We start from the raw sequence: 13,925 nt of genomic DNA on the forward strand, positions 1-13,925 counted from the left end.
TGATTGGGGTCACCCCAACCAGGCTGTGGTGCCCACTGGCATGTGTGAGGATAAGGCCTGTTACAGACTGAGTAGGTTAGGCTATAGCATAGGTCAGATAACATGAGGAATGAAGCTGGGAGTAGAACTTACTAAGCAGTTGCATCCACCAGTAAGTGCGTTGGCTGGTATGATTGATGGACCAAACTTGACCCTGCACTGCTGGTGCATACAGGCCTCAAGCCTGAGGTCACCCAAGGTGAGGTTTTTTGGGGGGACTCCCCAACTAGATAGCCATAGGGAAAATCACAGATTTGTGGTCTGACTTTGGAGTAAGACCTCCTCAGTTGCTGATGCCTGTACAGTGGACAGCATGCCCAGATGCACATGGGAGACATGATAGCCAACTCACATAGGCCAGCAGAGAATGCTGCATGCCACATCAGAGGATGGAAAGCAGAACAGGTTGTACAACTCTCCTGGAGACTTTGCAGCAAGCGTCTGAGTCTGTGCATACATGAACTTGGTCAGCCAATAGCCTTTGGAAAGATTTTCTCAACCCTAGTGCAATGAAGCGGAAAACATCTCAGAACTATCATAACCACTCAAGTAACACCCTGGGAACGTTGTTCTCCACATTGGAATCTCTAAGGCATCATCAGATGATCGTCCCCAATCCCTGGGTGTGCTGATGTAATCTGACAGCAAGGAGCAACCCTCTCCTCTTCCCAGCACCACTCAGCAGACACAAGAGAAAAAAAGAACTGAAACATTTGTCCCACTCACCTTCCTCAGTACCTTGACCCTCCCCACCCTATTTGGATGTCTACATGGGCATGCATCCCTCTCAACTATGGAAGCAATATTTGAAATTTAAAAGTAAATAAATAAATAAATAAAGTTGGTCCCTCATCAATCCTTTTATTATCCTGGGGTACAATTCCTCTAAGAAAGGTAAATGCTTGATTCTTTGTAGAAAGATGCCCTCTTAATTGCCCCTACAGTGAACATTATACTCTAGGAAGAAGTCATTTTGTGTGTTTAAGATCTGGAGCAGGACAACACTGCAGCTACTGTAACTGTTGTTGTTTAACATATTACTGGAGGACCTTGTGCATTGATAATAAAGGAAGAGGTTTTTTTTTTTTAAAGTATTAAAGTATTGGAAAGAGAAAATTATCATTGTATACAAAATTGTATACTTATTTACCTTGTAAAAACAACATATGACCAACAAACTATTAGGACTGCCTTGAGTTCATCAAGTATGCAGATACATCAATACTGTTTCTTTTCACCCTTAATAACTAGAAAATTATATTTAAAAAAATTAACATAGAAGCAAACATTTGGCACAGGAGTTCAGATGCCACATCCCATCATGAAGTGTCTTATTTATGCCCCACCTTTTCTACTTCAAATCTAACTTGGGTATTCCACATGGGTGCAGGGTCCCAAAGCTTTGGGCCGTCCTCGACTGCTTTCCCACACCACAAGCAGGGAGCTGGATGGGAAGTGGAGCTGCCGGGATTAGAACTGGCGCCCGTATGGGATCCCGGTGCGTTTAAGGTGAGGACTTTAGCTGCTAGGCCAACGTGCCGGGCCCTACTCTATTTGTATTTATTTATTTGTTTATTTTTATTGGAAAAGCAGATAACATTGAGAAGAAGAGACAGAAAGATCTTGCATCCGATGATTCATTCCCCAAATGGCCACAATGGCCAGAGCTAAGCTGATCTGAAACCAGGAGATTCTTCCGAGTCTCTGACATGGGTGCAGGGTCCCAAGGCCTTGGCCTGTCCTCACCTGCTTTCCCTGGTCACAAGCAGGGAGCTAGATGGGAAGTAGAGCATCCAGGATTAGAACTGGCATCCATGTGGGAGCCCGGCTTATGCAAGGCAAGGACTCTAGCCATTAGGTTACCGTGTCAGGCAATACTGCGCATTTCAAATAAATCTGTGGGGTTTTTTTAAGATTTTTTTTTAATTGAAAAATCAGATTTACAGAGAGAAGCAGAGACAGAAAAAAAGATCTTGCATCTGCTGGCTCACTCCCCAACTTTCTGCAATGGCCGGAGCTGAGCTGATCCAAAGCCAGGAGCTTCTTCCAGGTCTCCCATGAGGATGCAGGGTCCCAAGGCTTTGGGTCATCCTCTACCTCTTTCCCAGGCCACAAGCAGAGAGCTGGATGAAAAGTGGAACATTCAGGACATGAATTGGTGCCCATATAGGATCTGGACGCTTTAAAGCGAGATTTTTTAACCACTAGGCTACCGTGCCAGGCCCAATGAGTCTGAAGAAAAAATAGATTCTTTAACTTTATTGGAAAAGCAGATTTTTATAGAGAAGGAGAAAGAGAGAGAGGATCTACCATCTATTGGTTTACTCTCCAAATAGCCACAATGGCTGTACCTGAGCTGATGCAAAACCAGGAGCCAGGAATTTGTTCTGGGTCTCCTACGCATATGCAGGGTCCCAAGTCTTTGAGCTGTCCTTGACTGCCATAAGCAGGGAAGTGGAGCAGTCAGGATACAAACCGGCACTCATATGGGATCCCAGCACATTCAAGGTGAGGATTTAGCCCCTAGGCTATTGTGTTGGGCCTTAGATAGTGTTTCTAATGTTCAGTATTGATAAGCAGTGAATATCCTTTAAATTATATGTGGAATTCCTGCAAATGAACAAAATATGGCAGTTCTGCTAAAACATGCAAAAGGTATAAATAGGCAGCTTAAAGGAAAGGACACTCTGAAACGACAGTATATGAATACTAACAATCAGGAAAATGCAAATTAAAACGGCAGTAAGATTATTTCATATGTATATGTGGAGAAGCAGGAAGTACCAGTAAGGCTCCAGGCTCAGGAAAACCTCTCACTGTTGCTGTGGGTCATATGGTCTCCCTCAGCTACATGGAATTCCGAAGGAAGACCTCAGAATGACCCAGCTTTTCTACTCTTGAGTTTATTTTCAAATGAAGTCTCAGGCAGATCAAGAAACCATTTACACATCAATCCACAACAGCATTATTTGTGCTAGATGAGCATTGGGATAATCTAGGGATCCAGTGCTAGGACATTAGAAAATATTCTGGATACAGCACTCAGCATAAAACACTGCTGACATGAAATGTTTGAGGGTCCTCCCACCCCCCCCACTTTCAAGCAATTCTCCAGCCAGCACCAAGTCTCCTATAGATTTATTTATCTAGATATGGTTTCAGATCCCACCTAAGAACTCAGTTCCACAAGACTTCAGATAACAATGACTTCAGTTCCTCCACTTCAGATAACAATGGCCAGTGGAGGATTGTCACTTCTGACCAACCACCTACAAGTCACATTCCCATGGCTACTTCAGGATTGATTAGCTTGTTTAAAAAAAGAAAAAAACCTCAGAGAAACACATCACTCAGTTTTACCCATTGATTATAAAGGACATTACAAGGTGTACAGATGAGTAGCCAGATGGGATAGAGGCGTAGAGCAAGGGCACAGAACTCTCCTGCTCTTCCTGCCACCTCTCAGAAAGTCTCACGTGCCAAACAGTACAGAATGCTGTGCACCCAGACTTTGCATTTTTATGGCTACTTCACATGTAGCGCATACTTGAGTGTATTTTTAGCCATTGATGATGAGCTCAGCCTTCAGGTGGCGAAAAGTGAGGCACCTGAAAGTTTCAAACCTTCAAGCAGGTAACCAGCCAGTGGCTATCCAGGAGCCCTAGCTGTCAGTCACTTCAGTAGAACAAGATTCTTCCCATCACCCAGGAAATTCCAGGGGGTTCTCTGAATTACCTGTACCTGGAACTGGGGTCAAATACAGCATATTAGCAAATGATTCTACTACAATTCCATAATCAGAATTTTAGAAACCAAGGGTGGGATAGGTGGCAGGGACCAATATGTATATACTTATTTTTTCTCTCATCTCATTTCTTACAGTTGTGGATTTTCTTCAGGTATGCTCTGTAATTGTATCTAACTGGTAGTGAGATAAAAGGGTGCTATTGCTAATCCATCCAACTTGTAGAACTATTCCTTCCTTATCAAGCTGTGTCATGATCCATATATGTTGTGTGACTACCCTGTAGGGACCAAGTAAGGAGAGCCATGTCAGTCTGTGTACTGAGTATACAGAAGGCTTGATTTTTTTCCTTCTAGTTAAATTTAAATAGAACTGTAAGTTCTAATGTTGTTTTCTTGCACCTAAATTGACATCTTGTTTTTCAAGTGGTACATACAGTCAACTTTGGAGATCTCTGATCTAAGATACTGTTGGGAGGCATTTATTTGAAACCTTCAGATAATGAATTTTTTAAAATGCACATTTGAATCTGTTCCACCATTCATCCATGTTAATATATAACATGATTTCCTTAAATCTTTCGAAAGTTTTACCAATGACAACTTAATTTCATTCTCGTCATAAATGCTCCGGAGGAATCCCTTGTAAGCAGGTTCTAAAGCTTCATTGGCCAGAGAGCTGGCAGGTCTCTGTGGGTGTTATTTCCTTTCTAGCAGTGCTAAGCAACATCACTTCTAGGATGGGTGCCAATTTAAAATGCTCTGTTGTGAAATTCTAGTATTTTTTGTGATTCTTTTTTCTTTCATTTTACAGAGACTGTGCAGTTGATCCAACTTGTGTTTTATGCATGAAGTGCTTTTTGGGAAGTATTCACAGAGACCATCGATACAGGGTCAGTACTGTCCAAATAATCATACCTAGTATTGAATTGTATGGTAAATAACCTTTTCTTTCCTTTTAAAACTGAAAGATTTAATACTAAAATGAGGAGGGGGGAAGATATGTTATTCATGCACCCTTACACACTACAGGAATACATTTTGTGTCTCAACACAGATATCAGCTCTTTCATAGTGTTTTTCAGCTAGTTTTCCTGTTTTTAGATGTTTATTAAGGAGTCCATCTGCCACAGTATAGGAGATGACCCAACCCCCGGCGTAAGATCCACCAATTTTTATTATTTTTTCACTACTGTAATAAATGCTTTTCTAAAAATCAAGTCTGTTTGTTTTTAAGTCTGGCATGTTGTTGCTAAGCCTGTCTTTATTCCTCTGCTTGAAATTGAGGACAGGCCATGAAGATTCAAAGGCTACAGGAACTGCTGTTAGAGTGGACTTTTCACCGTAATCATAAAATAGAGTGTTTGAGAAGGAATATTTCATTCTAGCTCTTAATTCAAACCCTGCTGATCAGGACTTTCCCTCCTCCCTATATTCATTCGTTTAGGTAATAATTAACTAAAGTGGCTATAAAATAGAACATCTTATATTCTTATATGTTCTTTTGATTCCCATAAGCCAGTAAAAAAAAATTTCCAAGTTTCCTTTGAGCTGTTCCACCTGTGTTTGATAACTGGAACAAGCACATAAATTATAGGGTTGGGGTTGTTATTTTCCAAATGGCTCCTTGCCTGTGTTTCTTATAGTTTATCTTTGTATCCCTGGAAATAACTCATTTGTGGGGTTATATTAACTAAGTTTTGTTCTATAATATCAAATACTTACTTCAGACAGATTGTAGCCGAGCTCAATATAAAACTTACTGCATCTAACACCAATTCCTAAACTCTTCCTATTCTGCCAGTTATTATTAGCAGGTTCCATCTTGCCAGATTTCTTGAATCACTGCCGTGTTTTAAGGAAGAGTGAATAATTCTTGAACCCCTCGGTAGCAAAAGGGTTATGACCCGGCAGTCCACTTTTGTATTTCCTGAGTCCTTGTTGCCTTATATCTTCAACAAGTAGCTTTTTGGAGAAGAAAAATAGAGTATTTCAGGGTCTTTGGTGGTTACTTCCTCTAAGGCTAATATTAGCAGTCTTAGAGACTGTTGTAGGAGACACGGCTGTAAGAATCATTGTGACCTTTGACTAGAGTCTAGTCACAGTCTGGCCACATGGAGAGGTAGCCAAAGGCCAGCAGGGAAAACCTCGTGTTCCTCCTAGTTTTCCAGTCATGTAGGCAGAGAGATCCTCTTTGAAACATCTGTAGTTTTCTCAATGCTAGTAAGTTATTTATTTTGTTTTGGACTTACTTGGAATAGCTTACAGACTTATTGAGGAATCTGTTTTTTTATTTACTTGTATCCACGAAAGCAACATTATTTTCTTACTTGATTATCTATTATTGATAGACCTCAGTGAGTATTGATTGACAGGATATTTAACCATGTTTTTTCAAGATGACAACATCAGGAGGTGGAGGTTTCTGTGACTGTGGTGATATTGAAGCTTGGAAGGAGGGTCCTTACTGCCAAAAACATGACCTGAACACCTCTGAAACTGATGAAGACGAGGTAAAGGCATTTTTGCAAAGTTAGTTTTGGAGAAAACTGTGTTAACAGTTTTATGTGTTTTCAGAATTAGGAATTATTTTGTAATGTGAGCAATGGGTGTGGAAATAGTTCTGTCTCTATTAATAGTAACTGAAGGAACTTGGAAGTCTTTTGCGTTTTGTAGATGTTATACCGTTGCTGGCAGAGTACATTTCAAATTCTGCCTGCATTTACTCTGTTGTCTTTATCCTCATACATTAATGAAATGCCTACCACATAATCCACATCCCTGCCTGGAGAATGGATGCTCCAGGACTGTAATAGAGAATAAAGCCTCCCAAGTGTGTGATTTAATTCCTATTTAAGAGTTTAGTTGAAAGAAGTCTTCAAGGATCAGACTATAAATACTTAAGGATAGCATTGTGTTTAGCATACGTGGTCCCATTCACTAACTTCATACATATTTTTAGGCTTGCTGTATTATATGCTCAGAATGGAAGGAAACTATGTTTGGAATGAAGTTTTATTAGTCTGTGCTAGAATTATTTTTGTGGAACACTTGTTATTATTATCATTATTATTTTGATTATACTTCAACTTGTAGCTTAAGAAAAACAACTGGGGAAATTTTGATATTCCTCTTCTGGTAAGGGTATTTACTAAGGAGTTCCCCATGTTTTCCCAAAGCTAGACATTTATGATAATACCTCTCTTCATTGTTCAGCTGGAGATCAACAAACTATGACCCCTTAGGTTAAATCTTGCCTGCAGGCTGTTTTTGGTGCCAGCCACTATCTCAAGTTAAGAGTCTTGTCTTCTGTTCTTAAATACTTAACAAAAAAGAAAAAAAAAAAGAAAAAGAAAGAAATCCACAGAATTTCTTTTTTTCTTTTGAGATGCAGAACAAGCTTCCATCTACTGGTTTACTCCCCAAATCCTGGTTTACTCCCCAAATCCTTCCAGCAAGCAAACAAAGGGAATCCAGAATTCGGTGGTACATGGGTGGCAGGAGCCCAGTTGCTTGAACTGTCAGCTGCTACCTCCCGTGTCTGCATTAGCAGAAAGCTGGGTAACAACCACAAGCACTGCAGTGTTCAATGTATGTGTCTGAACTGCTAGACTAAATGCCCATCATAGAAGAATATTTCCAAAGTAAAAGCTACATGAAATCCAACTATAAAGAAAGTTTGATTGGAATATAGACATATTTAATTTTTTATGTATCACCTATAGCTACTGGAGCTGGATGGGAAATGGAGTACCCAGAACATAACCAGTGTCCATATGGGATCCCAGTGCATGCAAGGCGAGGACTTTAGCCACTAGGCTATGGTGTTTTTCCACTCTATCAACAAATTGTATATAGTGCTATATGGAAATGTATGTGGTCTACATTTATAAATAGATATTATCTTGACTGTAGTTCTCCTTTTACCTGCTCTGTATATTTATTATCAAAATATCACTGTTATTCTAATTTTGTGCTTAAGTTACTATAAATTCTTTTGGGAAGGAGATTCAGTTAGGCAACAGGTATCAACTGAATGAAAAACCATAATAAAGATTTTGTAGTCTGGAATTTTCTTTTATACATAAAGTTTCCATCTTATTTGAATGCAGATCAGAGACTATTAACATAACTATTAGCTCAGCAATTTATATGGCGTGATTTACCTCCTTCAATTATTAAAACAGCCTCATATGGTAGTACTGATATAACCAATATTTATTTAACTGATGAAGAAATTGAATCTCAGAAAGATTAATAACCTTTCCAAAGGCTGGAATTGTGGTACAACATGTCAAACTTCTACTTCTGATGCTGTCATCCTCTGAGGATGCCAGTTTAAGTCCTGTCTGCTACACTTCCAACCCAGCTCCAGGGAAAAGCAATAGAATATAGGCCAAGAACTTGGGCCCCTGCTGTCCACATGGACTCTGATGCTGTTCCAGACTCCTGGCTTCAGCCTGGCTCTGCTCCAGCCATTGCGACCATTTTACGACTAAACCAGTAGATGGGAAGATTTCTTTCTCCCTCTGTCTCTTCTCTGTCACTCTGCCTTTCAAATAAGTGAATCTGATTTTAAAGATCCCAATAACAAAACAGATAGAAATGTCATTATTATTAATAGACCTGTGTTTTATAAGATGATATATTTATTATGCATGTATTTCTTAGAAAATCAGTTCATGAGATAAATGATATGGTTTGAATTAGTGTTGAGACTCTGGCTTACTTCCATAGTTGTGATTGGGAGTGGAGAAAATCCTCATGCATGTGACAGCATGAAGACTGTAATACAGTTTTACATTTAAAAAAAAATTTTTTTAAGATTTATTTATTTTTGTTGGAAAGTCAGATATACAGAGAGGAGGAAAGACAGAGAGGAAGATCTTCATCTGATGATTCACCCCCCAAGTGACTGCAACGGCCAGCGTCAGTGCTGCGCTGATCAAGAACCAGGAACCTCTTCCGGGTCTCCCACACGGGTACAGGGTCCCAAGGCTTTGGGCCGTCCTTGACTGCTTTCCCAGGCAACAAGCAGGGAACTGGATGGGAAGTGGAGCTGCCAGGATTAGAACTGGCAACCATATAGGATCCTGGTGCATTCAGGGCAAGGACTTTAGCTGCTAGGCCATGTCGCCGGGCCCAAAAATTCTAATATTATAGGAATATATCCCCTGGAAAGTTAAAGTGTGTCCTGACTCCCACTGTCTTCTGAGATAACTGGCAACCTCTTTGATACAACACCTTGTGTTCTTCAAGCTTGAAAAGACAGTAAACCAAAGTTGATCTCCAATTTATGTTCTGTGACATAAATGCAATGAAATAACTGAAATGAAGTCATAACTGATAATACAGCATAGCATAAGATCTTTTATTTTCTCATTCCAACTCATTTATGCTATGATGGGAACGCTTTGAGTCCTGTAGCCTCATCTTCCCTGGCAATATTCACAGGCAAATCTAGCATTTCTGCATTGCAGAAATAATTCTTTATGGTTAGTGTCACATTTTTATTTAAGATTTATTTATTTATTGGAAAATCAGATATACAAAGAGGAGGAGAGTCAGAGAGGAAAATCTTCCATCCGATGGTTCACTCCCCAAGTGAGCGCAACAGCCCATGCTATGCCGGTCCTAAGCCAGGATCCAGGAACTTCTACCAGGTATCCACATGGGTACAGGGTCCCAAAGCTTTGGGCCATCCTTGACTGCTTTCCCAGGCCACAAGCAGAGAGCTGGATGGAAAGTGGAGCTGCCAGGATTAGAACCAGCACCCATATGGGATTCCGGGGCGTTCAAGGTGAGGACTTTAGCCGCTGGGCCACGGCTCCGGGCCCAGTGTCACATTTTTTAAGAAGTTAAAGTATACATACAAAAAGACACAGGAATGAATTTATTAGGCTGTCACAGTGGTGCAGCACGCTAATCCTGTCTGCCAGTGGCATTGGGATCCCGTATGGGTGCCAGTTGGAGTCCCAACCACCATGCATCCAATCCAGATTCCTGCTAGTGGTCTGGAAAAAGAACAGATGATGGCCCAAAGCCTTAGGTCTCTGCAACCATGTGGAAGACCAGGAAGAAGCTCCTGGCTCTCAGCTTCAGACTGGCCTAGCCATTTATGGACCCTGATGCTGTTCCAGACTCCTGGCCTTTATGGCCATTTGAAGAGTAAACCAGTGGATGGAAGACCTATCTGTCTGTTGCTTCCCCCTCCCAACTCTGACTTCTAAGTAAAAATAAATACATCTTTTTAAAAAAATAAATAAATCTTAAAAAGAAGAATCTATTCCTCCATCTGCCTCAACAGGGTTAATAAAGAAGCAAAATTATGTGTTGGTGATTATGATATATAATATACTGTACAGTGCTTTTTTCCTATTAGCATTTGAAATATAGTTAATCACATTATTGTTAAATTTTTATATATTTATTTTAGGGGCAGAGGTAGACAGGCAGGCCCAACAAGTTCCGATGCACTGATTTCACTCCCCAGATGACTGCAGTGACCAGGTCTCTTCCATGGGCACTAGGAACCCAACTAACTTAAGCCATCACCTTTGCCTCCCAGGGTCTGCATTAAGAGGAAATAAAACTGAGAGCAGGTCCAAGACTCAGACCCGGCACTCCAATATGCAAGTCCGGTACACAGCTTGTGTCTTAACTGATGGGCCAGATGCCAACCTGAGTCTCTACTTTAAAGTGACATGCAATTCAAACAGGAAACACGTCTGCAGGACCATAGGGTTTTTGTAGACTCTGGACACTAACAACTAGGATCCTCCAGAATTGGTCACTCTTTCTGTTACATTATTTATGAATCCTGGCTTTGTACCCTACTGCATTTACCCTTGGTCTGGTCTCTAGTTCCATATATCCCTTCTGCAAGTCCAGCCTCACAGCCTGGAGACCAGCCTCTCCCTGCCTGTGGCTCCCCCTAGGTCCCTTCAGGTGAGTCGGGGAGACCTGCCTCCTCCTCAGGCATCTGGGTGGACCCTGCTGCCACAGACTTTACTCTTTCCTGTGTCATAAATTCTTGCAAGAATATATAATTTTTACAATCTTCATTATGTAATATATAATATTATGTATAAATGTTTCATTTTAAAACAAAGTGTTGATTAAAGATTATGTTAAACAGTTTGCCAACCCTTACTGGAACATACCCTGGTAAACACTGTATATGTTTAAAGTAACACTTTTTACCTTAATGATGAAACTTAGTGACCTACTTACTTTTAATTCTAACATATCAAATTCCCTGTTAATATGCATATACATCTTACCCACTGAGAGGGAGTAAACAGTGATTCTTACAGCATCAAGAGGTAGTTTTCTGATCTTGAGAGTTCTCACCTTTATAATTGGGAAGAGCAAGTGCCCCTTTATACCTGTATAACTGAGTATTACCTGTCCATCCTTAAATAACATGGTTTTATTTCATGTGGAGATTGGAAGTTAGTGTGATAGAAGCTATAAAGGTGATGCTGGTGTTAGAGGTCGAAGAATGCCGTGAGAGAATATTTAGGTTAATTCATCAAACATTGGAAGGCCTTTGGGTGTTTTGGTTCACTTGATTGAATAATTGGAACCATTCTCAACAAACACTTTAGGAAGGTTGAATTTGGTAGGCTATTACATAGAGGACTAAATTCGTAGTCTTGAATGATGGAGATAGAGCACGAAAGAGGAGAAATCAGTGCATTCAACATGCTTTCATTGTTTCAATCTGTTCTTTCTTTCAGGATCCACTTGTGCATTTATCAGAAGATGTGATAGCAAGAACTTACAACATTTTTGCTATTATGTTTCGCTATGCAGTAGAGATATTAACCTGGGAAAAAGAAAGTGAATTGCCAGCAGAGTTAGAGACAGAGTGAGTATAACCCATTTGTTCCCAACGCATGTGGAACTGCTAAATTTTAACATTCATTTATCTAAAGTAGGACATGATCTTTTTATTTTTAGATTTACTTATTTTAGAGATAAGAGAGATTGGGCCGAATCAGTTGTCATGGATTATTTACTCTCCAAACGTCCACAGTAGCTGGGGTTGGGCCAGGCTGACGCCAGGAGCCTGAAACTCCACTTGGGTTTCCCAGTTGGGTGGTAGAAACCCAAATGCTTAGGCTGCCAACCTTGCCTGTCTAAGTGTGTTAGCAGGAAGCTGGATTGAAAATGGAGTAGTCAGAATCTAAACCAGCACTCCAATATGGGAGCAGTTGCCATCTATCCAGAAACTTGAATCCCCCATGCCCACACAAATACAAGGTCCAGCTGGTTTTTGAGTCGTTCTACTTGTTCATCTTCATTACTGCTGTCCTAGTCCAGATTACCTTGATTTTGCCCTTAACTGGAATCCCTGCCATATCCACTCTTAGACCTTACAATTCATTCTCCATAAGCAGCCAAAATGAATATTAAGAGAAATCTGATCATATGCCATGTTTTACGACCTTGTTTGTCCTAAGGATGGCAAAAATCATAGTATACTATAAGGTATAAAGATTTCTGCCTCTCTCCAGACCAAACTGATTTCATCCTCAACTCCCCCTCTGAGCACCTAGCATTTCCCTTTGCCACCTCAGCTTTTACCTTCCTCTGGCCTAGTGTTTTACAACACTGGCACTATTAGTCTTTTGGGCCAAATCAGTTCTTTGTCATGGAGTCTATCTGATATATTGCAGGATATTTAATAAACCCAGCCCCGTTCATGACAATGAAAAATATTTCCAAATATTAAAAAATTACCACCAATGGGAAGTAGAGAAGAAATGCCCCAGTTAGGTAGCAATGTGGCATAATGGGTTAAGCCACTGTCTGCTTGCAACATCTATGTCCATAGGGCTGCTGGTTCAAGTCCAGCTGCTCTGCTTCCAATGCAGCCCCCTGCTGAAGCGCCTGAGAAAGCAGCTTGAACCCCTACAGCTGTGTGGGAAACTCAGATGAAACTCCTGGCTCCTGTCTGGTCTGACCTAGCCGTGGATGTTATAGCCATTTGAAAAGTAAACCAAAGGATAGAAGATCTCTCTCTCCCTGCGCTTCACATAAATAAAAATTAATCAGAAAAGAGGAGAGGAGGAGCAGGGGATAAATAAAGAAGGGAAGAAGGAGGAAACAACAAGTTTTCCCCCAAAACCCCTACTAGCTCCCCTGTCACCGCACCTTTTGAAAACCACTGATAGCCAGTTCTGCCCTAAAGTCTCAGGTTACTTTTCAGTAGTTCTGTAAACTCACAAGGCTATTATACTGTGCTGTAACATCCTGCTGTTCTTGATGAAGTCTGTTCACCTGACTTCAGTGTCTGTTTTCCCCAGCAGATTGTAATTCTTGAAGCACAGAGAACACAACTGACTTCTTTCCAGATATGTGCCCAGTAGCTAAACACTAAGAATGCTATTCTCAAGTCAGCCTGGAGCAGAATACACAAATGGCTAATCCAACTCATCACTAATGTTTTATTCCACAGGGAACAGACTGATACCTATTATTGCATGCTGTTTAATGATGAGGTGCATACCTATGAGCAAGTTATTTATACTCTTCAGAAAGCTGTTAACTGTACACAGAAGGAAGCCATTGGTTTCGCAACCACAGTTGATCGAGATGTAAGTAATTTCATTGTACTGATACCGTGTAATAAATTGAACTTTTGTTCCGGATAAGGTTACTCCAGAAGATTGAGTTAAAGTTTTATGTGTCCCATTTATGAAAATTTCCATTTGAATATTGACCCAACTGTGTGTTGTGGATAACTATAAGCTGTTGCCAGGAGGAAAGGTTTAAAAGGAAGCAAGGTTTAGTTATTCTCATATTGCGCAATGATCAAAAATATCCAATTGTGAAAATGAAAATTATAGAAACCTAGAGAGTAAGTGTTGCTTTGTTCAAAGAAAAAAATTTTTTTGATTTAAAGATTTATTTACTTATTATTGCAAAGTCAGATTTACAGAGAGAAGGAAAAGACGGAAAGATCTTCCATCCACTGCTTCACTCAACAAGTGTCTGCAATAGCCAGAACCGAGCCAGTCCGAAGGCAGGAGCCAGGAGCTTCTTCCAGGTCTCCCATGCACAAGCAGGGTCCCAAGGCTTTGAACCATCTTCTACAGCTTTCCCAGGCCACAAGCAGGGAACTGGAAGGAAAG

General features: G+C 40.5%; 1 protein-coding gene across 12 annotated transcripts in view; it reads left to right on the forward strand.

Moving 5' to 3' along the window:
• UBR2 (ubiquitin protein ligase E3 component n-recognin 2) overlaps positions 1 to 13,925 on the forward strand; it is a 116,174-nt gene that overhangs the window by 27,457 nt on the left and 74,792 nt on the right. For all 12 annotated transcript variants that reach the window (XM_040983373.1, XM_040983372.1, XM_040983375.1 and 9 more), the window contains exons 3-6: positions 4,598 to 4,676; positions 6,183 to 6,296; positions 11,526 to 11,656; positions 13,250 to 13,388. In XM_040983373.1, coding sequence (XP_040839307.1) covers positions 4,598 to 4,676; positions 6,183 to 6,296; positions 11,526 to 11,656; positions 13,250 to 13,388 — 463 coding nt within the window. The remainder of the gene's footprint in view (positions 1 to 4,597; positions 4,677 to 6,182; positions 6,297 to 11,525; positions 11,657 to 13,249; positions 13,389 to 13,925) is intronic.

This window comes from Ochotona curzoniae, unplaced genomic scaffold, assembly GCF_017591425.1.
Source record: "Ochotona curzoniae isolate NIBS_2020 unplaced genomic scaffold, NIBS_Ocur_1.0 contig_3819, whole genome shotgun sequence".
Taxonomy (NCBI): domain Eukaryota; kingdom Metazoa; phylum Chordata; class Mammalia; order Lagomorpha; family Ochotonidae; genus Ochotona; species Ochotona curzoniae.